Genomic DNA, 27,022 nt, shown 5'->3' on the forward strand with positions numbered 1-27,022 from the left:
ACTGGGAATGGACACTGAAGGAGAGACTGGTTTGGGAATGGACACTGAGGGAGAGACTGGACTGGGAATGGACACTGAGGGAGACACTGGACTGGGAATGGTCTCTGAGAGGCTGGACTGGGAATGGACACTTGTGGAGACACTGGACTGGGAATGGACACTGAAGGAGAGACTGGTTTGGGAATGGACACTGAGGGAGAGACTGTCTTGGGAATAGACTCTGAGAGATAGACTGGACTGGGAATGCACACTGAGGGAGACACTGGACTGGGAATGGACTCTGAGGGAGAGACTGGACTGGGAATGGACACTGAGGGAGAGACTGGACAGGGAATGAACACTGAGAGAGAGACTGGACTGGGAATGGTCACTGAGAGGGAGAATGGACTGGGAATGGACACTGAGAGAGAGTCTGGACTGGGAATGGAGACTGAGGGATACACTGGACTGGGAATGGACACTGAGAGAGAGACTGGACTGGGAATGGTCACTGAGAGAGGGTCTGGACTGGGAATGGACACTGAGGGATACACTGGACTGGGAATGGACACTGAGAGAGAGACTGGACTGGGAATGGTCACTGAGAGGGATAATCGACTGGGAATGGACACTGAGAGAGAGACTGGACTGGGAATGGACACTGAGGGAGAGTCTGGACTGGGAATGGACACTGAGGGAGAAACTGGACTGGGAATGGACACTGAGGGAGAGACTGGACTGGGAATGGACACTGAGAGAGAGACTTGACTGGGAATGGACACTGAGGGAGAAACTGGACTGGGAATGGACACTGAGGGAGAAACTGGACTGGGAATGGACACTGAGGGAGAAACTGGACTGGGAATGGACACTGAGAGAGAGACTGGACTGGGAATGGACACTGAGAGGGAGAATGGACTGGGAATGGACACTGAGAGAGAGACTGGACTGGGAATGGACACTGAGGGAGAAACTGGTTTGGGAAAGGACAATGAGGAAGAGACTGGACTGGGAATGGACACTGAGGAAGAGACTGGACTGGGAATGGACACTGAGGGAGACACTGGACTGCGAATGGTCACTGAGAGGCTGGACTGGGAACGGACACTGGTGGAGACACTGGATTGGGAATGTACACTGAAGGAGAGACTGGACTGGGAATGGGCACTGAGAGGGAGAATGGACTGGGAATGGACACTGAGAGAGAGACTGGACTGGGAATGGACACTGAGAGGGAGAATGGACTGGGAATGGACACTGAGAGAGAGGCTGGACTGGGAATGGTCACTGAGAGACTGGACTGGGAATGGACACTGGTGGAGTCACTGGACTGGGAATTTACACGGAGAGAGTGACTGGTTTGGGAATGGACACTGAGAGAGAGACTGGACTGGGAATGGACTATGAGAGAGAGACTGGACTGGGAATGGACACTGAGTGAGACACAGGACTGGGAATGGACTCTGAGGGAGAGACTGGACTGGGAATGGACACTAAGGGAACACTGGACTGGGAATGGACACTGAGGGAGAGACTGGACTGGGAATGGACACTGAGGGAGAGACTGGACTGGGAATGGACACTGAGAGAGAGACTGGTTTGGGAATGGACACTGAGGGAGACACTGGACTGGGAATGGACACTGAGAGAGAGACTGGACTGGGAATGGACACTGGTGGAGACACTGGACTGGGAATGGACACTGAGTGAGACACAGGACTGGGAATGGACTCTGAGGGAGAGACTAGACTGGGAATGGACACTGAGGGAGAGACTGGACTGGTAATGGACACTGAGGGAGACACTGGACTGGGAATGGACACTGAGGGAGACACTGGACTGGGAATGGACACTGAGGGACACACTGGACTGGGAATGGACACTGAGAGAGAGAGTGGACTGGGAATGGACACTGAGGGAGAGACTGGACTGGGAATGGACACTGAGAGAGAGAGTGGACTCGGAATGGACACTGAGGGAGAGACTGGACTGGGAATGGACACTGAGGGAGAGACTGCACTGGGAATGGACACTGAGAGAGAGACTGGACTGGGAATGGACACTGAGAGTGAGACAGGACTAGGAATGGACGCTGAGAGAGTGACAGGACTGGGAATGGACACTGAGAGAGAGACTGGACTGGGAATGGACACTGAGGGAAAGATTAGACTGGGAATGGACACTGAGAGAGAGACTGGACTGGGAATGGACACTGAGAGTGAGACAGGACTGGGAATGGACACTGAGAGAGAGACTGGACTGGGAATGGACACTGAGGGAAAGATTAGACTGGGAATGGACACTGGGGGAGAGACTGGACTGAGAATGGACTCTGAGAGATAAAGACTGGGCTTGGAATTGACATTGAGAGACTGGACTGGGCTTGGACACTGAGGGAGTGAATCGACCGAGGAATGGTCACTCAGTGTGATACTCGACTGGGAATGGACACTGAGAGTGAGACTGGACTGGGAATGGACACTGAGAGACAGACTAGACTGGGAATGAACACTGAGAGAAAGACTAAACTGGGAATGGATGCTGAGCTTGTCTGGGCCGGACGCTGAGTGACTGTTCATTCATCCAACACTCTCCCTCTGTATCACAATTGAATCCATTACCTGGGCCTATAACCTCTGCTGCAAAGAGAGGTTATTTATTCTTCTGGGTAGTTTTGGGATATAATTCTGAACTGAATCACTGCCGTGCAGCCTACATTAAAGCTGGGAGCACGTTTCGAGAAGTGCTTCATCAGCTGTAAGGGTTCCTGTACTGGAGGAAGAGAGGGTGGGGGTCTCCTGGGAGGGGGGCTGGCAGAGGTGGTGTTGGGGAGGCGGGTGTCTAGGGATAAATGGGGATTTTCTGAGAGGCAGGGCCCGAGAAGGGGCTTGGAGGTGTCGTGGAGGGCGAGAGCGTGTTCGGACTGTCCAAGCGGCCGGTGATGTGGGAGCCCCTTTGCCTTCACCAGATACTCCGGACAGCGACCGGGCTCAGTGCTGTCAGGACAGAGGACAGGGAGCGCTGGGGTGAAGCTGGGTACCCCCACCCCCTCACATTCACCACTGACACATGACCCGCTCGGTCTCCCCCTCGCCACCCCCACCAACAACCCCTACCCTGTCCACCCTCCACCCGCAGGGAACAGCATTGTCGGAAAACTCATCATGAAGGCTGCAGCTGAGCATCTGACCCCCGTCACCCTGGAACTGGGAGGCAAGAATCCCTGTTATATTGACCAGAGCTTTCACCTGGAGAGCACCGCTCAGCGACTGGCTTGGGGCTGCTTCTTTAACGTCGGACAGTGCTGCGTCTCCCCAGATTACCTTCTGTGCTCCAGGGAGGTGCAGGATCAACTGATCCCGGCCATCGGCCAGTGCCTGGAGAGGTTCTACGGCAAAGACCCGAGGGAGAGCCCCGACTATGGCCGAATAGGCAGCGATGATCACTTCAAACAACTTCAACAGCTGCTCACCTCGGGACGGATAGTGATCGGAGGGGAGAGTGACAGCCAAGACAGGTACATCGGTAAGGATCAATAATTAAATATCATATCCCCTGTCTCAGTCGGTGTTACTGTGTCAGTGAATTAAATACCGTGTCCCCTGTCTCAGTCGGTGATACTGTGTCAGTGAATTAAATACCGTGTCCCTTGTCTCAGTCAGTGTTACCGTGTCAGTGAATTAAATACCGTGACCCTTGTCTCAGTCGGAGTTACTGTGTCAGTGAATTAAATACCGTGTCCCTTGTCTCAGTCAGTGTTACCGTGTCAGTGAATTAAATACCGTGTCCCTTGTCTCAGTCGGAGTTACTGTGTCAGTGAATTAAAAACCGTGTTCCTTGTCTCAGTTGGTGTTACCGTGTCAGTGAACTAAATACCGTGTCCCTTGTCTCAGTCGGTGATACTGTGTCAGTGAATTAAATATCGTGTCCCTTGTCTCAGTCGGTGTTACTGTGTCAGTGAATTAAATACCGTGTCCCTTGTCTCAGTCGGTGTTACTGTGTCAGTGAATTAAATAACGTGTCCCTTGTCTCAGTCGGTGTTACTGTGTCAGTGAATTAAATAACGTGTCGCTTGTCTCAGTCAGTGTTACTGTGTCAGTGAATAAATTACCGTGTCCCTTGTCTCAGTCGGTGTTACTGTGTCAGTGAATTAAATAGCGTGTCCCTTGTCTCAGTCGGTGTTACTGTGTCAGTGAATTAAATACCGTGTCCCTTGTCTCAGTCAGTAATAAGAGGGTCAGTGAATTAAATACCGTGTCGCTTGTCTCAGTCGGTGTTACAGTGTCAGTGAATTAAATACCGTGTCCCTTGTCTCAGTCGGTGTTATTGTGTCAGTGAATTAAATACCGTGTCCCTTGTCTCAGTCAGTGTTACTATGTCAGTGAATAAAATGCCGTGTCCCTTATCTCAGTCAGTATTACTGAGTCAGTGAATTAAATACCGTGTCCCTTGTCTCAGTCGGTGTTACTGTGTCAGTGAATTAAATACCGTGTCCCTTGTCTCAGTCGGTGTTACTGTGTCAGTGAATTAAATACCGTGTCCCTTGTCTCAGTCGGTGTTACTGTGTCAGTGAATTAAATACCGTGTCCCCCGTCGCAGTCAGTATCACTGTGTCAGTGAATTAAATACCGTGTCCCTTGTCTCAGTCAGCATCAGTGTGGCAGTGAATTAAATACGGTGTCCCTTGTCTCAGTCGGTGTTACTGTGTCAGGAAATTAAATACCGTGTCACTTGTCTCAGTCGGTGTTACTGTGTCAGGAAATTAAATACCGTGTCCCTTGTCTCAGTCAGTGTTACTGTGTCAGTGAATTAAATACAGTGTCCCTTGTCTCAGTCGGTGTTAATATGTCAATGAATTAAATACCGTGTCCCTTGTCACAGTAGCTGTTACTGTGTCAGTGAATTAAATACCGTGTCCCTTGTCTCAGTCGGTGTTACTGTGTCAGTGAATTAAATACCGTGTCGCTTGTCTCAGTCGGTGTTACTGTGTCAGTGAATTAAATACCGTGTCCCTTGTCTCAGTCAGTATCAGCGTGGCAGTGAATTAAATACCGCGTCCCTTGTCTCAGTCAGTGTTACTGTGTCAGTGAATTAAATACCGTGTCCCTTGTCTCAGTCGGTGTTACAGTGTCAGTGAATTAAATACCGTGTCCCTTGTCTCAGTCGGTGTTACTGTGTCAGTGAATTAAATACCGTGTCCCTTGTCTCAGTCAGCTTTACTGTGTCAGTGAATTAAATACCGTGTCCCTTGTCTCAGTCGGTGTTACTGTGTCAGTGAATTAAATACCATGCCCTTGCCTCAGTCGGTGTTACTGGGTCAGTGAATTAAATACCGTGTCCCTTGTCTCAGTCGGTGTCAATGGGTCAGTGAATTAAATACCGTGTCCCTTGTCTCAGTCGGTGTTACTGGGTCAGTGAATTAAATACCGAGTCCGTTGTCTCAGTCAGTGTTACTGGCTCAGTGAATTAAATACCGTGTCTCTTGTCTCAGTTGGTGTTACTGGCTCTTTGAATTAAATACCGTGTCCCTTGTCTCAGTCAGTGTTACTGTGTCAGTGAATTAAATACCGTGTCCATGGTCTCAGTCGGTGTGACTGTGTCAGTGAATTAAATACCGTGTCCCTTGTCTCAGTCAGTGTTACTGTGTCAGTGAATTAAATACCGTGTCCCTTGTCTCAGTCGGTGTTACTGAGCCAGTGAATTAAATACTGTGTCCCTTGTCTCAGTCGATATCAATGGGTCAGTGAATTAAATACCGTGTCCCTTGTCTCAGTCGGTGTTACTGTGTCAGTGAATTAAATACCGTGTCCCTTGTCTCAGTCGGTGTTACTGTGTCAGTGAATAAATTACCGTGTCCCTTGTCTCAGTCAGTGTTACTGTGTCAGTGAATTAAATACCGTGTCCCTTGTCTCAGTCAGCATTACTGGGTCAGTGAATTAAATACCGTGTCCCTTGTCTCAGTCGGTGTTACTGTGTCAGTGAATAAATTACCGTGTTCCTTGTCTCAGTCAGTGTTACTGTGTCACTGAATTAAATACCGTGTCCCTTGTCTCAGTCGGTATTACTGGGTCAGTGAATTAAATACCGTGTCCCTTGTCTCAGTCAGTATCATTGTGGCAGTGAATTAAATACCGTGTCCCTTGTCTCAGTCAGCTTTACTGTGTCAGTGAATTAAATACCGTGTCCCTTGTCTCAGTCGGTGTTACTGTGTCAGTGAATTAAATACCATGTCCCTTGCCTCAGTCGGTGTTACTGGGTCAGTGAATTAAATACCGAGTCCCTTGTCTCAGTCGGTGTCAATGGGTCAGTGAATTAAACACCATGTCCCATGTCTCAGTCGGTATCACTGGGTCAGTGAATTAAATACCGTGTCCCTTGTCTCAGTCGGTGTTACTGGGTCAGTGAATTAAATACCGAGTCCGTTGTCTCAGTCAGTGTTACTGGCTCAGTGAATTAAATACCGTGTCTCTTGTCTCAGTTGGTGTTACTGGCTCTTTGAATTAAATACCGTGTCCCTTGTCTCAGTCAGTGTTACTGTGTCAGTGAATTAAATGCCGTGTCCATGGTCTCAGTCGGTGTGACTGTGTCAGTGAATTAAATACCGTGTCCCTTGTCTCAGTCAGTGTTACTGTGTCAGTGAATTAAATACCGTGTCCCTTGTCTCAGTCGGTATCAATGGGTCAGTGAATTAAATACCGTGTCCCTTGTCTCAGTCGGTGTTACTGTGTCAGTGAATTAAATACCGTGTCCCTTGTCTCAGTCGGTGTTACTGTGTCAGTGAATAAATTACCGTGTCCCTTGTCTCAGTCAGTGTTACTGTGTCAGTGAATTAAATACCGTGTCCCTTGTCTCAGTCGGCATTACTGGGTCAGTGAATTAAATACCGTGTCCCTTGTCTCAGTCGGTGTTACTGTGTCAGTGAATAAATTACCGTGTTCCTTGTCTCAGTCAGTGTTACTGTGTCACTGAATTAAATACCGTGTCCCTTGTCTCAGTCGGTATTACTGGGTCAGTGAATTAAATACCGTGTCCCTTGTCTCAGTCAGTATCACTGTGGCAGTGAATTAAATACCGTGTCCCTTGTCTCAGTCGGTGTTACTGTGTCAGTGAATTAAATACCGTGTCCCTTGTCTCAGTCAGTGTTACTGTGTCAGTGAATTAAATACCGTGTCCCTTGTCTCAGTCATTGTTACTGTGACAGTGAATTAAATACCGTGTCTCTTGTCCCAGTCAGTGTTACTGTGTCAGTGAATTAAATACCGTGTCTCTTGTCTCAGTCGGTGTTACTGTGTCAGTGAATTAAATACCGTGTCACCCGTCGCAGTCAGTATCACTGTGTCAGTGAATTAAATACCGTGTCCCTTGTCTCAGTCAGTATCATTGTGGCAGTGAATTAAATACCGTGTCCCTTGTCTCAGTCAGTGTTACTGTGTCAGTGAATTAAATACCGTGTCCCTTGTCTCAGTCAGTGTTACTGTGTCAGTGAATTAAATACCGTGTCCATGGTCTCAGTCGGTGTTACTGTGTAGGTGAATTAAATACCGTGTCCCTTGTCTCAGTCGGTGTTACTGTGTCAGTGAATTATATACCGTGTCCCTTGTCTCAGTCAGTGTGACTGTGTCAAAGAATTAAATGCCGTATCTCTTGTCTCAGTCATTGTAACTGTGTCAGTGAATTAAATACCGTGTCCCTTGTCTCAGTCGGTGTTACTGTGCGAGTGAATTAAATACCGTGTCCCTTGTCTCAGTCGGTGTTACAGTGTCAGTGAATTAAATACCGTGTCCCTTGTCTCAGTCGGTGTTACTGTGTCAGTGAATTAAATACCGTGTCCCTTGTCTCAGTCAGCTTTACTGTGTCAGTGAATTAAATACCGTGTCCCTTGTCTCAGTCGGTGTTACTGTGTCAGTGAATTAAATACCATGCCCTTGCCTCAGTCGGTGTTACTGGGTCAGTGAATTAAATACCGTGTCCCTTGTCTCAGTCGGTGTCAATGGGTCAGTGAATTAAATACCGTGTCCCTTGTCTCAGTCGGTGTTACTGGGTCAGTGAATTAAATACCGAGTCCGTTGTCTCAGTCAGTGTTACTGGCTCAGTGAATTAAATACCGTGTCTCTTGTCTCAGTTGGTGTTACTGGCTCTTTGAATTAAATACCGTGTCCCTTGTCTCAGTCGGTGTGACTGTGTCAGTGAATTAAATACCGTGTCCCTTGTCTCAGTCAGTGTTACTGTGTCAGTGAATTAAATACCGTGTCCCTTGTCTCAGTCGGTGTTACTGTGTCAGTGAATTAAATACTGTGTCCCTTGTCTCAGTCGATATCAATGGGTCAGTGAATTAAATACCGTGTCCCTTGTCTCAGTCGGTGTTACTGTGTCAGTGAATTAAATACCGTGTCCCTTGTCTCAGTCGGTGTTACTGTGTCAGTGAATAAATTACCGTGTCCCTTGTCTCAGTCAGTGTTGCTGTGTCAGTGAATTAAATACCGTGTCCCTTGTCTCAGTCGGCATTACTGGGTCAGTGAATTAAATACCGTGTCCCTTGTCTCAGTCGGTGTTACTGTGTCAGTGAATAAATTACCGTGTTCCTTGTCTCAGTCAGTGTTACTGTGTCACTGAATTAAATACCGTGTCCCTTGTCTCAGTCGGTATTACTGGGTCAGTGAATTAAATACCGTGTCCCTTGTCTCAGTCAGTATCATTGTGGCAGTGAATTAAATACCGTGTCCCTTGTCTCAGTCAGCATTACTGGGTCAGTGAATTAAATACCGTGTCCCTTGTCTCAGTCGGTGTTACTGTGTCAGTGAATAAATTACCGTGTTCCTTGTCTCAGTCAGTGTTACTGTGTCACTGAATTAAATACCGTGTCCCTTGTCTCAGTCGGTATTACTGGGTCAGTGAATTAAATACCGTGTCCCTTGTCTCAGTCAGTATCATTGTGGCAGTGAATTAAATACCGTGTCCCTTGTCTCAGTCAGCTTTACTGTGTCAGTGAATTAAATACCGTGTCCCTTGTCTCAGTCGGTGTTACTGTGTCAGTGAATTAAATACCATGTCCCTTGCCTCAGTCGGTGTTACTGGGTCAGTGAATTAAATACCGAGTCCCTTGTCTCAGTCGGTGTCAATGGGTCAGTGAATTAAACACCATGTCCCATGTCTCAGTCGGTATCACTGGGTCAGTGAATTAAATACCGTGTCCCTTGTCTCAGTCGGTGTTACTGGGTCAGTGAATTAAATACCGAGTCCGTTGTCTCAGTCAGTGTTACTGGCTCTTTGAATTAAATACCGTGTCCCTTGTCTCAGTCAGTGTTACTGTGTCAGTGAATTAAATGCCGTGTCCATGGTCTCAGTCGGTGTGACTGTGTCAGTGAATTAAATACCGTGTCCCTTGTCTCAGTCAGTGTTACTGTGTCAGTGAATTAAATACCGTGTCCCTTGTCTCAGTCGGTATCAATGGGTCAGTGAATTAAATACCGTGTCCCTTGTCTCAGTCGGTGTTACTGTGTCAGTGAATTAAATACCGTGTCCCTTGTCTCAGTCGGTGTTACTGTGTCAGTGAATAAATTACCGTGTCCCTTGTCTCAGTCAGTGTTACTGTGTCAGTGAATTAAATACCGTGTCCCTTGTCTCAGTCGGCATTACTGGGTCAGTGAATTAAATACCGTGTCCCTTGTCTCAGTCGGTGTTACTGTGTCAGTGAATAAATTACCGTGTTCCTTGTCTCAGTCAGTGTTACTGTGTCACTGAATTAAATACCGTGTCCCTTGTCTCAGTCGGTATTACTGGGTCAGTGAATTAAATACCGTGTCCCTTGTCTCAGTCAGTATCACTGTGGCAGTGAATTAAATACCGTGTCCCTTGTCTCAGTCGGTGTTACTGTGTCAGTGAATTAAATACCGTGTCCCTTGTCTCAGTCAGTGTTACTGTGTCAGTGAATTAAATACCGTGTCCCTTGTCTCAGTCATTGTTACTGTGACAGTGAATTAAATACCGTGTCTCTTGTCCCAGTCAGTGTTACTGTGTCAGTGAATTAAATACCGTGTCTCTTGTCTCAGTCGGTGTTACTGTGTCAGTGAATTAAATACCGTGTCACCCGTCGCAGTCAGTATCACTGTGTCAGTGAATTAAATACCGTGTCCCTTGTCTCAGTCAGTATCATTGTGGCAGTGAATTAAATACCGTGTCCCTTGTCTCAGTCAGTGTTACTGTGTCAGTGAATTAAATACCGTGTCCCTTGTCTCAGTCAGTGTTACTGTGTCAGTGAATTAAATACCGTGTCCATGGTCTCAGTCGGTGTTACTGTGTAGGTGAATTAAATACCGTGTCCCTTGTCTCAGTCGGTGTTACTGTGTCAGTGAATTATATACCGTGTCCCTTGTCTCAGTCAGTGTGACTGTGTCAAAGAATTAAATGCCGTATCTCTTGTCTCAGTCATTGTAACTGTGTCAGTGAATTAAATACCGTGTCCCTTGTCTCAGTCGGTGTTACTGTGCGAGTGAATTAAATACCGTGTCCCTTGTCTCAGTCGGTGTTACAGTGTCAGTGAATTAAATACCGTGTCCCTTGTCTCAGTCGGTGTTACTGTGTCAGTGAATTAAATACCGTGTCCCTTGTCTCAGTCAGCTTTACTGTGTCAGTGAATTAAATACCGTGTCCCTTGTCTCAGTCGGTGTTACTGTGTCAGTGAATTAAATACCATGCCCTTGCCTCAGTCGGTGTTACTGGGTCAGTGAATTAAATACCGTGTCCCTTGTCTCAGTCGGTGTCAATGGGTCAGTGAATTAAATACCGTGTCCCTTGTCTCAGTCGGTGTTACTGGGTCAGTGAATTAAATACCGAGTCCGTTGTCTCAGTCAGTGTTACTGGCTCAGTGAATTAAATACCGTGTCTCTTGTCTCAGTTGGTGTTACTGGCTCTTTGAATTAAATACCGTGTCCCTTGTCTCAGTCGGTGTGACTGTGTCAGTGAATTAAATACCGTGTCCCTTGTCTCAGTCAGTGTTACTGTGTCAGTGAATTAAATACCGTGTCCCTTGTCTCAGTCGGTGTTACTGTGTCAGTGAATTAAATACTGTGTCCCTTGTCTCAGTCGATATCAATGGGTCAGTGAATTAAATACCGTGTCCCTTGTCTCAATCGGTGTTACTGTGTCAGTGAATTAAATACCGTGTCCCTTGTCTCAGTCGGTGTTACTGTGTCAGTGAATAAATTACCGTGTCCCTTGTCTCAGTCAGTGTTGCTGTGTCAGTGAATTAAATACCGTGTCCCTTGTCTCAGTCGGCATTACTGGGTCAGTGAATTAAATACCGTGTCCCTTGTCTCAGTCGGTGTTACTGTGTCAGTGAATAAATTACCGTGTTCCTTGTCTCAGTCAGTGTTACTGTGTCACTGAATTAAATACCGTGTCCCTTGTCTCAGTCGGTATTACTGGGTCAGTGAATTAAATACCGTGTCCCTTGTCTCAGTCAGTATCATTGTGGCAGTGAATTAAATACCGTGTCCCTTGTCTCAGTCAGCTTTACTGTGTCAGTGAATTAAATACCGTGTCCCTTGTCTCAGTCGGTGTTACTGTGTCAGTGATTTAAATACCATGTCCCTTGCCTCAGTTGGTGTTACTGGGTCAGTGAATTAAATACCGTGTCCCTTGTCTCAGTCGGTGTCAATGGGTCAGTGAATTAAACAGCATGTCCCATGTCTCAGTCGGTATCACTGGGTCAGTGAATTAAATACCGAGTCCGTTGTCTCAGTCAGTGTTACTGGCTCAGTGAATTAAATAACGTGTCTCTTGTCTCAGTTGGTGTTACTGGCTCTTTGAATTAAATACCGTGTCCCTTGTCTCAGTCAGTGTTACTGTGTCAGTGAATTAAATGCCGTGTCCATGGTCTCAGTCGGTGTGACTGTGTCAGTGAATTAAATACCGTGTCCCTTGTCTCAGTCAGTGTTACTGTGTCAGTGAATTAAATACCGTGTCCCTTGTCTCAGTCGGTGTTACTGTGTCAGTGAATTAAATACTGTGTCCCTTGTCTCAGTCGGTATCAATGGGTCAGTGAATTAAATACCGTGTCCCTTGTCTCAGTCGGTGTTACTGTGTCAGTGAATTAAATACCGTGTCCCTTGTCTCAGTCGGTGTTACTGTGTCAGTTAATAAATTACCGTGTCCCTTGTCTCAGTCAGTGTTACTGTGTCAGTGAATTAAATACCGTGTCCCTTGTCTCAGTCGGCATTACTGGGTCAGTGAATTAAATACCGTGTTCCTTGTCTCAGTCAGTGTTACTGTGTCACTGAATTAAATACCGTGTCCCTTGTCTCAGTCGGTATTACTGGGTCAGTGAATTAAATACCGTTTCCCTTGTCTCAGTCAGTATCATTGTGGCAGTGAATTAAATACCGTGTCCCTTGTCTCAGTCGGTGTTACTGTGTCAGTGAATTAAATACCGTGTCCCTTGTCTCAGTCAGTGTTACTGTGTCAGTGAATTAAATACCGTTTCCATGGTCTCAGTCGGTGTGACTGTGTCAGTGAATTAAATACCGTGTCCCTTGTCTCAGTAAGTGTTACTGTGTCAGTGAATTAAATACCGTGTACCTTGTCTCAGTCGGTGTTACTGTTTCAGTGAATTAAATACCGTGTCCCTTGTCTCAGTCGGTGTTACGGTGTCAGTGAATTAAATACCGTGTCCCTTGTCTCAGTCATTGTTACTGTGACAGTGAATTAAATACCGTGTCCCTTGTCTCATTCGGTGTTACTGTTTCAGTGAATTAAATACCGTGTCCCTTGTCTCAGTCGGTGTTACTGTGTCAGTGAATTAAATGCCGTGTCCCTTGTCTCAGTCGGTGTTACTGTGTCAGTGAATTAAATACCGTGTCCCTTGTCTCAGTCAGTGTTACTGTGTCAGTGAATTAAATACCGTGTCCATGGTCTCAGTCGGTGTTACTGTGTCAGTGAATTAAATACCGTGTCCCTTGTCTCAGTCGGTGTTACTGTGTCAGTGCAGTAAATACCGTGTCCCTTGTCTCAGTCGGTGTTACTGTGTCAGAGAATTAAATGCCGTGTCCCTTGTCTCAGTCATTGTTACTGTGTCAGTGAATTAAATACCGTGTCCCTTGTCTCAGTCGGTGTTACTGTGTCAGTGAATTAAATACCGTGTCCCTTGTCTCAGTCGGTGTTACAGTGTCAGTGAATTAAATACCGTGTCCCTTGTCTCAGTCGGTGTTACTGTGTCAGTGAATTAAATACCGTGTCCCTTGTCTCAGTCAGCTTTACTGTGTCAGTGAATTAAATACCGTGTCCCTTGTCTCAGTCGGTGTTACTGTGTCAGTGAATTAAATACCATGTCCCTTGCCTCAGTCGGTGTTACTGGGTCAGTGAATTAAATACCGTGTCCCTTGTCTCAGTCGGTGTCAATGGGTCAGTGAATTAAACACCATGTCCCATGTCTCAGTCGGTATCACTGGGTCAGTGAATTAAATACAGTGTCCCTTGTCTCAGTCGGTGTTACTGGGTCAGTGAATTAAATACCGAGTCCGTTGTCTCAGTCAGTGTTACTGGCTCAGTGAATTAAATACCGTGTCTCTTGTCTCAGTTGGTGTTACTGGCTCTTTGAATTAAATACCGTGTCCCTTGTCTCAGTCAGTGTTACTGTGTCAGTGAATTAAATACCGTGTCCATGGTCTCAGTCGGTGTGACTGTGTCAGTGAATTAAATACCGTGTCCCTTGTCTCAGTCAGTGTTACTGTGTCAGTGAATGAAATACCGTGTCCCATGTCTCAGTCTGTGTTACTGTGTCAGTGAATTAAATACTGTGTCCCTTGTCTCAGTCGGTATCAATGGGTCAGTGAATTAAATACCGTGTCCCTTGTCTCAGTCGGTTTTACTGTGTCAGTGAATTAGATACCGTGTCCCTTGTCTCAGTCGGTGTTACTGTGTCAGTGAATAAATTACCGTGTCCCTTGTCTCAGTCAGTGTTACTGTGTCAGTGAATTAAATACCGTGTCCCTTGTTTCAGAAAGCATTACTGGGTCAGTGAATTAAATACCGTGTCCCTTGTCGCAGTCGGTGTTACTGTGTCAGTGAATAAATTACCGTGTTCCTTGTCTCAGTCATGTGTTACTGTGTCACTGAATTAAATACCGTGTCCCTTGTCTCAGTCGGTATTACTGGGTCAGTGAATTAAATACCGTGTCCCTTGTCTCAGTCAGTATCACTGTGGCAGTGAATTAAATACCGTGTCCCTTGTCTCAGTCAGTATCACTGTGGCAGTGAATTAAATAGCGTGTCCCTTGTCTCAGTCAGTGTTACTGTGTCAGTGAATTAAATACCGTGGCCATGGTCTCAGTCGGTGTGACTGTGTCAGTGAATTAAATACCGTGTCCCTTGTCTCAGTCAGTGTTACTGTGTCAGTGAATTAAATACCGTGTACCTTGTCTCAGTCGGTGTTACTGTGTCAGTGAATTAAATACCGTGTCCCTTGTCTCAGTCGGTGTTACTGTGTCAGTGAATTAAATACCGTGTCCCTTGTCTCAGTCATTGTTACTGTGACAGTGAATTAAATACCGTGTCCCTTGTCTCAGTCGGTGTTACTGTTTCAGTGAATTAAATACCGTGTCCCTTGTCTCAGTCGGTGTTACTGTGTCAGTGAATGAAATGCCGTGTCCCTTGTCTCAGTCGGTGTTATTGTGTCAGTGAATTAAATACCGTGTCCCTTGTCTCAGTCGGTGTTGCTGTGTCAGTGAATTAAATACCGTGTCCCCCGTCTCAGTCAGTATCACTGTTTCAGTGAATTAAATACCGTGTCCCTTGTCTCAGTCAGTATCATTGTGGCAGTGAATTAAATACCGTGTCCCTTGTCTCAGTCGATGTTACTGTGTCAGAGAATTAAATGCAGTGTCCCTTGTCTCAGTCATTGTTACTGTGTCAGTGAATTAAATACCGTGTCCCTTGTCTCAGTCGGTGTTACTGTGTGAGTGAATTAAATACCGTGTCCCTTGTCTCAGTCGGTGTTACTATGTCAGTGAATTAAATACCGTGTCCCTTGTCTCAGTCATTGTTACTGTGCCAGTGAATTAAATACCGTGTCCCTTGTCTCAGTCGGTGTTACTGTTTCAGTGAATTAAATACCGTGTCCCTTGTCTCAGTCGGTGTTACTGTGTCAGTGAATTAAATGCCGTGTCCCTTGTCTCAGTCGGTGTTATTGTGTCAGTGAATTAAATACCGTGTCCCTTGTCTCAGTCGGTGTTACTGTGTCAGTGAATTAAATACCGTGTCCCCCGTCGAAGTCAGTATCAATGTTTCAGTGAATTAAATACCGTGTCCCTTGTCTCAGTCAGTATCATTGTGGCAGTGAATTAAATACCGTGTCCCTTGTCTCAGTCGGTGTTACTGTGTCAGTGAGTTAAATACCGTATCCCTTGTCTCAGTCATTGTAACTGTGTCAGTGAATTAAATACCGTGTCCCTTGTCTCAGTCGGTGTTACTGTGTCAGTGAATTAAATACCCTGTCCCTTGTCTCAGTCGGTGTTACTGTGTCAGTGAATTAAATACCGTGTCCCTTGTCTCAGTCGGTGTTACTGTGTCAGAGAATTAAATGCAGTGTCCCTTGTCTCAGTCATTGTTACTGTGTCAGTGAATTAAATACCGTGTCCCTTGTCTCAGTCGGTGTTACTGTGTGAGTGAATTAAATACCGTGTCCCTTGTCTCAGTCGGTGTTACTGTGTCAGTGAATTAAATACCGTGTCCCTTGTCTCAGTCGGTGTTACTGTGTCAGTGAATTAAATACCATGTCCCTTGCCTCAGTCGGTGTTACTGGGTCAGTGAATTAAATACCGTGTCCCTTGTCTCAGTCGGTGTTACTGTGTCAGTGAATAAATTACCGTGTTCCTTGTCTCAGTCAGTGTTACTGTGTCACTGAATTAAATACCGTGTCCCTTGTGTCAGTCGGTATTACTGGGTCAGTGAATTAAATACCGTGTCCCTTGTCTCAGTCAGTATCATTGTGGCAGTGAATTAAATACCGTGTCCCTTGTCTCAGTCGGTGTTACTGTGTCAGTGAATTAAATACCGTGTCCCTTGTCTCAGTCAGTGTTACTGTGTCAGTGTATTAAATACCGTGGCCATGGTCTCAGTCGGTGTGACTGTGTCAGTGAATTAAATACCGTGTCCGTTGTCTCAGTCAGTGTTACTGTGTCAGTGAATTAAATACCGTGTACCTTGTCTCAGTCGGTGTTACTGTGTCAGTGAATTAAATACCGTGTCCCTTGTCTCAGTCGGTGTTACTGTGTCAGTGAATTAAATACCGTGTCCCTTGTCTCAGTCATTGTTACTGTGACAGTGAATTAAATACCGTGTCCCTTGTCTCAGTCGGTCTTACTGTTTCAGTGAATTAAATACCGTGTCCCTTGTCTCACTCGGTGTTACTGTGTCAGTGAATTAAATGCCGTGTCCCTTTTCTCAGTCGGTGTTATTGTGTCAGTGAATTAAATACCGTGTCCCTTGTCTCAGTCGGTGTTACTGTGTCAGTGAATTAAACACCGTGTCCCCCGTCGCAGTCAGTTTCACTGTTTCAGTAAAATTAAATACCGTGTCCCTTGTCTCAGTCATTATCATTGTGGCAGTGAATTTAATACCGTGTCCCTTGTCTCAGTCGGTGTTACTGTGTCAGTGAATTAAATACCGTATCCCTTGTCTCAGTCGGTGTTACTGTGTCAGTGAATTAAATACCGTGTCCCTTGTCTCAGTCGGTTTTACTGTGTCAGTGAATTAAATACCGAGTCCCTTGTCTCAGTCAGTGTTACTGTGTCAGTGAATTAAATACCGTGTCCCTTGTCCCAGTCATTGTTACTGTGACAGTGAATTAAATACCGTGTCCCTTGTCTCAGTCGGAGTTACTGTTTCAGTGAATTAAATACCGTGTCCCTTGTCTCAGTCGGTGTTACTGTGTCAGTGAATTAAATGCCGTGTCCCTTGTCTCAGTCGGTGTTACTGTGTCAGTGAATTAAATACCGTGTCCATTGTCTCAGTCGGTGTTACTGTGTCAGTGAATTAAATACCGTGTCCCTTGTCTCAGTCGGTTTTACTGTGTCAGTGAATTAAATACCGTGTCCCTTGTCTCAGTCGGTGTTACTGTGTCAGCGAATTAAATACCGTGTCCCTTGTCTCAGTCGGTGTTACTGGCTCTTTGAATTAAATATCGTGTCCCTTGTCTCAGTCGGTGTTACTGTGTCAATGAATTAAATACCGTGTCCCTTGTCACAGTCGCTGTTACTGTGTCAGTGAATTAAATACCGTGTCCCTTGTCTCAGTCGGTGTTACTGTGTCAGTGAATTAAATACCGTGTCCCTTGTCTCAGTCGGCGTTACTGTGTCAGTGAATTAAATACTGGGTCGCTTGTCTCAGTCGGTGTTACTGTGTCAGTGAATTAAATACCGTGTCCCTTGTCTCAGTCAGTATCAGTGTGGCAGTGAATTAAATACCGTTTCGCTTGTCTCAGTCGGTGTTACTGTGTCAGTGAATTAAATACCGTGTCCCTTATCTCAGTCAGTGTTACTGTGTCAGTGAATTAAATACCGTGTCCCTTGTCTCAGTCAGCTTTACTGTGTCAGTGAATTAAATACCGTGTCCCTTGTCTCAGTCGGTGTTACTTTGTCAGTGAATTAAATACCATGTCCCTTGCCTCAGTCGGTGTTACTGGGTCAGTGAATTAAATACCGTGTCCCTTGTCTCAGTCGGTGTCAATGGGTCAGTGAATTAAACACCATGTCCCATGTCTCAGTCGGTATCACTGGGTCAGTGAATTAAATGCCGTGTCCCTTGTCTCAGTCGGTGTTACTGGGTCAGTGAATTAAATACCGTGTCTCTTGTCTCAGTTGGTGTTACAGGCTCTTTGAATTAAATACCGTGTCCCTTGTCTCAGTCAGTGTTACTGTGTCAGTGAATTAAATACCGTGTCCATGGTCTCAGTCGGTGTGACTGTGTCAGTGAATTAAATACCGTGTCCCTTGTCTCAGTCAGTGTTACTGTGTCAGTGAATGAAATACCGTGTCCCATGTCTCAGTCGGTGTTACTGTGTCAGTGAATTAAATACTGTGTCCCTTGTCTCAGTCGGTATCAATGGGTCAGTGAATTAAATACCGTGTCCCTTGTCTCAGTCGGTTTTACTGTGTCAGTGAATTAGATACCGTGTCCCTTGTCTCAGTCGGTGTTACTGTGTCAGTGAATAAATTACCATGTCCCTTGTCTCAGTCAGTGTTACTGTGTCAGTGAATTAAATACCGTGTCCCTTGTTTCAGTCGGCATTACTGGGTCAGTGAATTAAATACCGTGTCCCTTGTCTCAGTCGGTGTTACTGTGTCAGTGAATAAATTACCGTGTTCCTTGTCTCAGTCATGTGTTACTGTGTCACTGAATTAAATACCGTGTACCTTGTCTCAGTCGGTATTACTGGGTCAGTGAATTAAATACCGTGTCCCTTGTCTCAGTCAGTATCATTGTGGCAGTGAATTAAATACCGTGTCCCTTGTCTCAGTGGGTGTTACTGTGTCAGTGAATTAAATACCGTGTCCCTTGTCTCAGTCAGTGTTACTGTGTCAGTGAATTAAATACCGTGGCCATGGTCTCAGTCGGTGTGACTGTGTCAGTGAATTAAATACCGTGTCCCTTGTCTCAGTCAGTGTTACTGTGTCAGTGAATTAAATACCGTGTACCTTGTCTCAGTCGGTGTTACTGTGTCAGTGAATTAAATACCGTGTCCCTTGTCTCAGTCGGTGTTACTGTGTCAGTGAATTAAATACCGTGTCCCTTGTCTCAGTCATTGTTACTGTGACAGTGAATTAAATACCGTGTCCCTTGTCTCAGTCGATGTTACTGTTTCAGTGAATTAAATACCGTGTCCCTTGTCTCAGTCGGTGTTACTGTGTCAGTGAATTAAATGCCGTGTCCCTTGTCTCAGTCGGTGTTATTGTGTCAGGGAATTAAATAACGTGTCCCTTGTCTCAGTCGGTGTTGCTGTGTCAGTGAATTAAATAACGTGTCCCCCGTCGCAGTCAGTATCACTGTTTCAGTGAATTAAATACCGTGTCCCTTGTCTCAGTCAGTATCATTGTGGCAGTGAATTAAATACCGTGTCCCTTGTCTCAGACGGTGTTACTGTGTCAGTGAATTAAATACCGTATCCCTTGTCTCAGTCAGTGTTACTGTGTCAGTGAATTAAATACCGTGTCCCTTGTCTCAGTCGGTGTTACTGTGTCAGTGAATTAAATACCGTGTCCCTTGTCTCAATCAGTGTTACTGTGTCAGTGAATTAAATACCGTGTCCCTTGTCTCAGTCGGTGTTACTCTGTCAGAGAATTAAATGCAGTGTCCCTTGTCTCAGTCATTGTTACTGTGTCAGTGAATTAAATACCGTGTCCCTTGTCTCAGTCGGTGTTACTGTGTGAGTGAATTAAATACCGTGTCCCTTGTCTCAGTCGGTGTTACTATGTCAGTGAATTAAATACCGTGTCCCTTGTCTCAGTCATTGTTACTGTGACAGTGAATTAAATACCGTGTCCCTTGTCTCAGTCGGTGTTACTGTTACAGTGAATTAAATACCGTGTCCGTTGTCTCAGTCGGTGTTACTGTGTCAGTGAATTAAATGCCGTGTCCCTTGTCTCAGTCGGTGTTATTGTGTCAGTGAATTAAATACCGTGTCCCTTGTCTAAGTCGGTGATACTGTGTCAGTGAATTAAATACCGTGTCCCCCGTCGAAGTCAGTATCAATGCTTCAGTGAATTAAATACCGTGTCCCTTGTCTCAGTCAGTATCATTGTGGCAGTGAATTAAATACCGTGTCCCTTGTCTCAGTCGGTGTTACTGTGTCAGTGAATTAAATACCGTATCCCTTGTCTCAGTCAGTGTAACTGTGTCAGTGAATAAAATACCGTGTCCCTTGTCTCAGTCGGTGTTACTGTGTCAGTGAATTAAATACCGTGTCCCTTGTCTCAGTCGGTGTTACTGTGTCAGTGAATTAAATACCGTGTCCCTTGTCTCAGTCGGTGTTACTGTGTCAGAGAATTAAATGCAGTGTCCCTTGTCTCAGTCATTGTTACTGTGTCAGTGAATTAAATACCGTGTCCCTTGTCTCAGTCGGTGTTACTGTGTGAGTGAATTAAATACCGTGTCCCTTGTCTCAGTCGGTGTTACTGTGTCAGTGAATTAAATACCGTGTCCCTTGTCTCAGTCAGTGTTACTGTGTCAGTGAATTAAATACCATGTCCCTTGCCTCAGTCGGTCTTACTGGGTCAGTGAATTAAATACCGTGTCCCTTGTCTCAGTCGGTGTTACTGTGTCAGTGAATAAATTACCGTGTTCCTTGTCTCAGTCAGTGTTACTGTGTCACTGAATTAAATACCGTGTCCCTTGTGTCAGTCGGTATTACTGGGTCAGTGAATTAAATACCGTGTCCCTTGTCTCAGTCAGTATCATTGTGGCAGTGAATTAAATACCGTGTCTCTTGTCTCAGTCGGTGTTACTGTGTCAGTGAATTAAATACCGTGTCCCTTGTCTCAGTCAGTGTTACTGTGTCATTGAATTAAATACCGTGGCCATGGTCTCAGTCGGTGTGACTGTGTCAGTGAATTAAATACCGTGTCCCTTGTCTCAGTCAGTGTTACTGTGTCAGTGAATTAAATACCGTGTACCTTGTCTCAGTCGGTGTTACTGTGTCAGTGAATTAAATACCGTGTCCCTTGTCTCAGTCGGTGTTACTGTGTCAGTGAATTAAATACCGTGTCCCTTGTCTCAGTCATTGTTACTGTGACAGTGAATTAAATACCGTGTCCCTTGTCTCAGTCGGTGTTACTGTTTCAGTGAATTAGATACCGTGTCCCTTGTCTCAGTCGGTGTTACTGTGTCAGTGAATTAAATGCCGTGTCCCTTGTCTCAGTCGTTGTTATTGTGTCAGTGAATTAAATACCGTGTCCCTTGTCTCAGTCGGTGTTACTGTGTCAGTGAATTAAATACCGTGGCCATGGTCTCAGTCGGTGTGACTGTGTCAGTGAATTAAATACCGTGTCCCTTGTCTCAGTCAGTGTTACTGTGTCAGTGAATTAAATACCGTGTACCTTGTCTCAGTCGGTGTTACTGTGTCAGTGAATTAAATACCGTGTCCCTTGTCTCAGTCGGTGTTACTGTGTCAGTGAATTAAATACCGTGTCCCTTGTCTCAGTCATTGTTACTGTGACAGTGAATTAAATACCGTGTCCCTTGTCTCAGTCGATGTTACTGTTTCAGTGAATTAAATACCGTGTCCCTTGTCTCAGTCGGTGTTACTGTGTCAGTGAATTAAATGCCGTGTCCCTTGTCTCAGTCGGTGTTATTGTGTCAGGGAATTAAATAACGTGTCCCTTGTCTCAGTCGGTGTTGCTGTGTCAGTGAATTAAATAACGTGTCCCCCGTCGCAGTCAGTATCACTGTTTCAGTGAATTAAATACCGTGTCCCTTGTCTCAGTCAGTATCATTGTGGCAGTGAATTAAATACCGTGTCCCTTGTCTCAGACGGTGTTACTGTGTCAGTGAATTAAATACCGTATCCCTTGTCTCAGTCAGTGTTACTGTGTCAGTGAATTAAATACCGTGTCCCTTGTCTCAGTCGGTGTTACTGTGTCAGTGAATTAAATACCGTGTCCCTTGTCTCAATCAGTGTTACTGTGTCAGTGAATTAAATACCGTGTCCCTTGTCTCAGTCGGTGTTACTCTGTCAGAGAATTAAATGCAGTGTCCCTTGTCTCAGTCATTGTTACTGTGTCAGTGAATTAAATACCGTGTCCCTTGTCTCAGTCGGTGTTACTGTGTGAGTGAATTAAATACCGTGTCCCTTGTCTCAGTCGGTGTTACTATGTCAGTGAATTAAATGCCGTGTCCCTTGTCTCAGTCATTGTTACTGTGACAGTGAATTAAATACCGTGTCCCTTGTCTCAGTCGGTGTTACTGTTACAGTGAATTAAATACCGTGTCCCTTGTCTCAGTCGGTGTTACTGTGTCAGTGAATTAAATGCCGTGTCCCTTGTCTCAGTCGGTGTTATTGTGTCAGTGAATTAAATACCGTGTCCCTTGTCTAAGTCGGTGATACTGTGTCAGTGAATTAAATACCGTGTCCCCCGTCGAAGTCAGTATCAATGCTTCAGTGAATTAAATACCGTGTCCCTTGTCTCAGTCAGTATCATTGTGGCAGTGAATTAAATACCGTGTCCCTTGTCTCAGTCGGTGTTACTGTGTCAGTGAATTAAATACCGTATCCCTTGTCTCAGTCAGTGTAACTGTGTCAGTGAATAAAATACCGTGTCCCTTGTCTCAGTCGGTGTTACTGTGTCAGTGAATTAAATACCGTGTCCCTTGTCTCAGTCGGTGTTACTGTGTCAGTGAATTAAATACCGTGTCCCTTGTCTCAGTCGGTGTTACTGTGTCAGAGAATTAAATGCAGTGTCCCTTGTCTCAGTCATTGTTACTGTGTCAGTGAATTAAATACCGTGTCCCTTGTCTCAGTCGGTGTTACTGTGTGAGTGAATTAAATACCGTGTCCCTTGTCTCAGTCGGTGTTACTGTGTCAGTGAATTAAATACCGTGTCCCTTGTCTCAGTCAGTGTTACTGTGTCAGTGAATTAAATACCATGTCCCTTGCCTCAGTCGGTCTTACTGGGTCAGTGAATTAAATACCGTGTCCCTTGTCTCAGTCGGTGTTACTGTGTCAGTGAATAAATTACCGTGTTCCTTGTCTCAGTCAGTGTTACTGTGTCACTGAATTAAATACCGTGTCCCTTGTGTCAGTCGGTATTACTGGGTCAGTGAATTAAATACCGTGTCCCTTGTCTCAGTCAGTATCATTGTGGCAGTGAATTAAATACCGTGTCTCTTGTCTCAGTCGGTGTTACTGTGTCAGTGAATTAAATACCGTGTCCCTTGTCTCAGTCAGTGTTACTGTGTCATTGAATTAAATACCGTGGCCATGGTCTCAGTCGGTGTGACTGTGTCAGTGAATTAAATACCGTGTCCCTTGTCTCAGTCAGTGTTACTGTGTCAGTGAATTAAATACCGTGTACCTTGTCTCAGTCGGTGTTACTGTGTCAGTGAATTAAATACCGTGTCCCTTGTCTCAGTCGGTGTTACTGTGTCAGTGAATTAAATACCGTGTCCCTTGTCTCAGTCATTGTTACTGTGACAGTGAATTAAATACCGTGTCCCTTGTCTCAGTCGGTGTTACTGTTTCAGTGAATTAGATACCGTGTCCCTTGTCTCAGTCGGTGTTACTGTGTCAGTGAATTAAATGCCGTGTCCCTTGTCTCAGTCGTTGTTATTGTGTCAGTGAATTAAATACCGTGTCCCTTGTCTCAGTCGGTGTTACTGTGTCAGTGAATTAAATACCGTGTCCCCCGTCGCAGTCAGTATCAATGTTTCAGTGAATTAAATACCGTGTCCCTGGTCTCAGTCAGTATCATTGTGGCAGTGAATTAAATACCGTGTCCCTTGTCTCAGTCGGTGTTACTGTTTCAGTGAATTAAATACCGTGTCCCTTGTCTCAGTCGGTGTTACTGTGTCAGTGAATTAAATGCCGTGTCCCTTGTCTCAGTCGGTGTTACTGTGTCAGTGAATTAAATACCGTGTCCATTGTCTCAGTCGGTGTTACTGTGTCAGTGAATTAAATACCGTGTCCCTTGTCTCAGTCGGTTTTACTGTGTCAGTGAATTAAATACCGTGACCCTTGTCTCAATCAGTGTTACTGTGTCAGTGAATTAAATACCGTGTCCCTTGTCTCAGTCGGTGTTACTCTGTCAGAGAATTAAATGCAGTGTCCCTTGTCTCAGTCATTGTTACTGTGTCAGTGAATTAAATACCGTGTCCCTTGTCTCAGTCGGTGTTACTGTGTGAGTGAATTAAATACCGTGTCCCTTGTCTCAGTCGGTGTTACTATGTCAGTGAATTAAATACCGTGTCCCTTGTCTCAGTCATTGTTACTGTGACAGTGAATTAAATACCGTGTCCCTTGTCTCAGTCGGTGTTACTGTTACAGTGAATTAAATACCGTGTCCCTTGTCTCAGTCGGTGTTACTGTGTCAGTGAATTAAATGCCGTGTCCCTTGTCTCAGTCGGTGTTATTGTGTCAGTGAATTAAATACCGTGTCCCTTGTCTAAGTCGGTGATACTGTGTCAGTGAATTAAATACCGTGTCCCCCGTCGAAGTCAGTATCAATGCTTCAGTGAATTAAATACCGTGTCCCTTGTCTCAGTCAGTATCATTGTGGCAGTGAATTAAATACCGTGTCCCTTGTCTCAGTCGGTGTTACTGTGTCAGTGAATTAAATACCGTATCCCTTGTCTCAGTCAGTGTAACTGTGTCAGTGAATAAAATACCGTGTCCCTTGTCTCAGTCGGTGTTACTGTGTCAGTGAATTAAATACCGTGTCCCTTGTCTCAGTCGGTGTTACTGTGTCAGTGAATTAAATACCGTGTCCCTTGTCTCAGTCGGTGTTACTGTGTCAGAGAATTAAATGCAGTGTCCCTTGTCTCAGTCATTGTTACTGTGTCAGTGAATTAAATACCGTGTCCCTTGTCTCAGTCGGTGTTACTGTGTGAGTGAATTAAATACCGTGTCCCTTGTCTCAGTCGGTGTTACTGTGTCAGTGAATTAAATACCGTGTCCCTTGTCTCAGTCAGTGTTACTGTGTCAGTGAATTAAATACCATGTCCCTTGCCTCAGTCGGTCTTACTGGGTCAGTGAATTAAATACCGTGTCCCTTGTCTCAGTCGGTGTTACTGTGTCAGTGAATAAATTACCGTGTTCCTTGTCTCAGTCAGTGTTACTGTGTCACTGAATTAAATACCGTGTCCCTTGTGTCAGTCGGTATTACTGGGTCAGTGAATTAAATACCGTGTCCCTTGTCTCAGTCAGTATCATTGTGGCAGTGAATTAAATACCGTGTCTCTTGTCTCAGTCGGTGTTACTGTGTCAGTGAATTAAATACCGTGTCCCTTGTCTCAGTCAGTGTTACTGTGTCATTGAATTAAATACCGTGGCCATGGTCTCAGTCGGTGTGACTGTGTCAGTGAATTAAATACCGTGTCCCTTGTCTCAGTCAGTGTTACTGTGTCAGTGAATTAAATACCGTGTACCTTGTCTCAGTCGGTGTTACTGTGTCAGTGAATTAAATACCGTGTCCCTTGTCTCAGTCGGTGTTACTGTGTCAGTGAATTAAATACCGTGTCCCTTGTCTCAGTCATTGTTACTGTGACAGTGAATTAAATACCGTGTCCCTTGTCTCAGTCGGTGTTACTGTTTCAGTGAATTAGATACCGTGTCCCTTGTCTCAGTCGGTGTTACTGTGTTAGTGAATTAAATGCCGTGTCCCTTGTCTCAGTCGTTGTTATTGTGTCAGTGAATTAAATACCGTGTCCCTTGTCTCAGTCGGTGTTACTGTGTCAGTGAATTAAATACCGTGTCCCCCGTCGCAGTCAGTATCAATGTTTCAGTGAATTAAATACCGTGTCCCTGGTCTCAGTCAGTATCATTGTGGCAGTGAATTAAATACCGTGTCCCTTGTCTCAGTCGGTGTTACTGTTTCAGTGAATTAAATACCGTGTCCCTTGTCTCAGTCGGTGTTACTGTGTCAGTGAATTAAATGCCGTGTCCCTTGTCTCAGTCGGTGTTACTGTGTCAGTGAATTAAATACCGTGTCCATTGTCTCAGTCGGTGTTACTGTGTCAGTGAATTAAATACCGTGTCCCTTGTCTCAGTCGGTTTTACTGTGTCAGTGAATTAAATACCGTGACCCTTGTCTCAGTCAGTGTTACTGTGTCAGCGAATTAAATACCGTGTCCCTTGTCTCAGTCGGTGTTACTGGCTCTTTGAATTAAATACCGTGTCCCTTGTCTCAGTCGGTGTTACTGTGTCAATGAATTAAATACCGTGTCCCTTGTCACAGTCGCTGTTACTGTGTCAGTGAATTAAATACCGTGTCCCTTGTCTCAGTCGGTGTTACTGTGTCAGTGAACTAAATACCGTGTCCCTTGTCTCAGTCGGCGTTAATGTGTCAGTGAATTAAATACCGTGTCCCTTGTCTCAGTCAGTATCAGTGTGGCAGTGAATTAAATACCGTTTCGCTTGTCTCAGTCGGTGTTACTGTGTCAGTGAATTAAATACCGTGTCCCTTATCTCAGTCAGTGTTACTGTGTCAGTGAATTAAATACCGTGTCCCTTGTCTCAGTCGGTGTTACTGTGTCAGTGAATTAAATACCGTGTCCCTTGTCTCAGTCGGTGTCAATGGGTCAGTGAATTAAACACCGTGTCCCTTGTCTCAGTCGGTATCACTGGGTCAGTGAATTAAATACCGTGTCCCTTGTCTCAGTCGGTGTTACTGGGTCAGTGAATTAAATACCGAGACCGTTGTCTCAGTCAGTGCTAGTGGCTCAGTGAATTAAATACCGTGTCCCTTGTCTCAGTCAGTTTTACTGGCTCTTTGAATTAAATACCGTGTCCCTTGTCTCAGTCAGTGTTACTGTGTCAGTGAATTAAATACCGTGTCCATGGTCTCAGTCGGTGTGACTGTGTCATTGAATTAAATACCGTGTCCCTTGTCTCTGTCAGTGTTACTGTGTCAGTGAATTAAATAAAGTGTCCCTTGTCTCAGTCGGTGTTACTGTGTCTGTGAATTGAATACTGTGTCCCTTGTCTCAGTCGGTATCACTGGGTCAGTGAATTAAATACCGTGTCCCTTGTCTCAGTCGGTGTTACTGTGTCAGTGAAAGAAATACCGTGTCCCTTGTCTCAGTCGGTGTTACTGTGTCATTGAATTAAATACCGTGCCCCTTGTCTGAGTCGGTGTTACTGTGTCAGTTAATAAATTACCGTGTCCCTTGTCTCAGTCAGTGTTACTGTGTCAGTGAATTAAATACCGTGTCCCTTGTCTCAGTCGGTATCACTGGGTCAGTGATTTAAATACCGTGTCCCTTGTCTCAGTTGGTGTTACTGTGTCAATGAATTAAATACCGTGTCCCTTGTCTCAGTCGGTGTTGCTGGCTCAGTGAATTA

At 45.2% G+C, this 27,022-nt stretch overlaps 1 protein-coding gene across 1 annotated transcript in view; it reads left to right on the forward strand.

The window, feature by feature from the left end:
• aldh3b1 (aldehyde dehydrogenase 3 family, member B1) overlaps positions 1-27,022 on the forward strand; it is a 309,412-nt gene that overhangs the window by 174,653 nt on the left and 107,737 nt on the right. Inside the window, exon 6 of the mRNA XM_041174008.1 lies at positions 3,118-3,504. Within this exon, the coding sequence (XP_041029942.1) occupies positions 3,118-3,504 (387 nt within the window). The remainder of the gene's footprint in view (positions 1-3,117; positions 3,505-27,022) is intronic.

This window comes from Carcharodon carcharias, chromosome 24 (genome assembly GCF_017639515.1).
Source record: "Carcharodon carcharias isolate sCarCar2 chromosome 24, sCarCar2.pri, whole genome shotgun sequence".
Lineage (NCBI taxonomy): Eukaryota > Metazoa > Chordata > Chondrichthyes > Lamniformes > Lamnidae > Carcharodon > Carcharodon carcharias.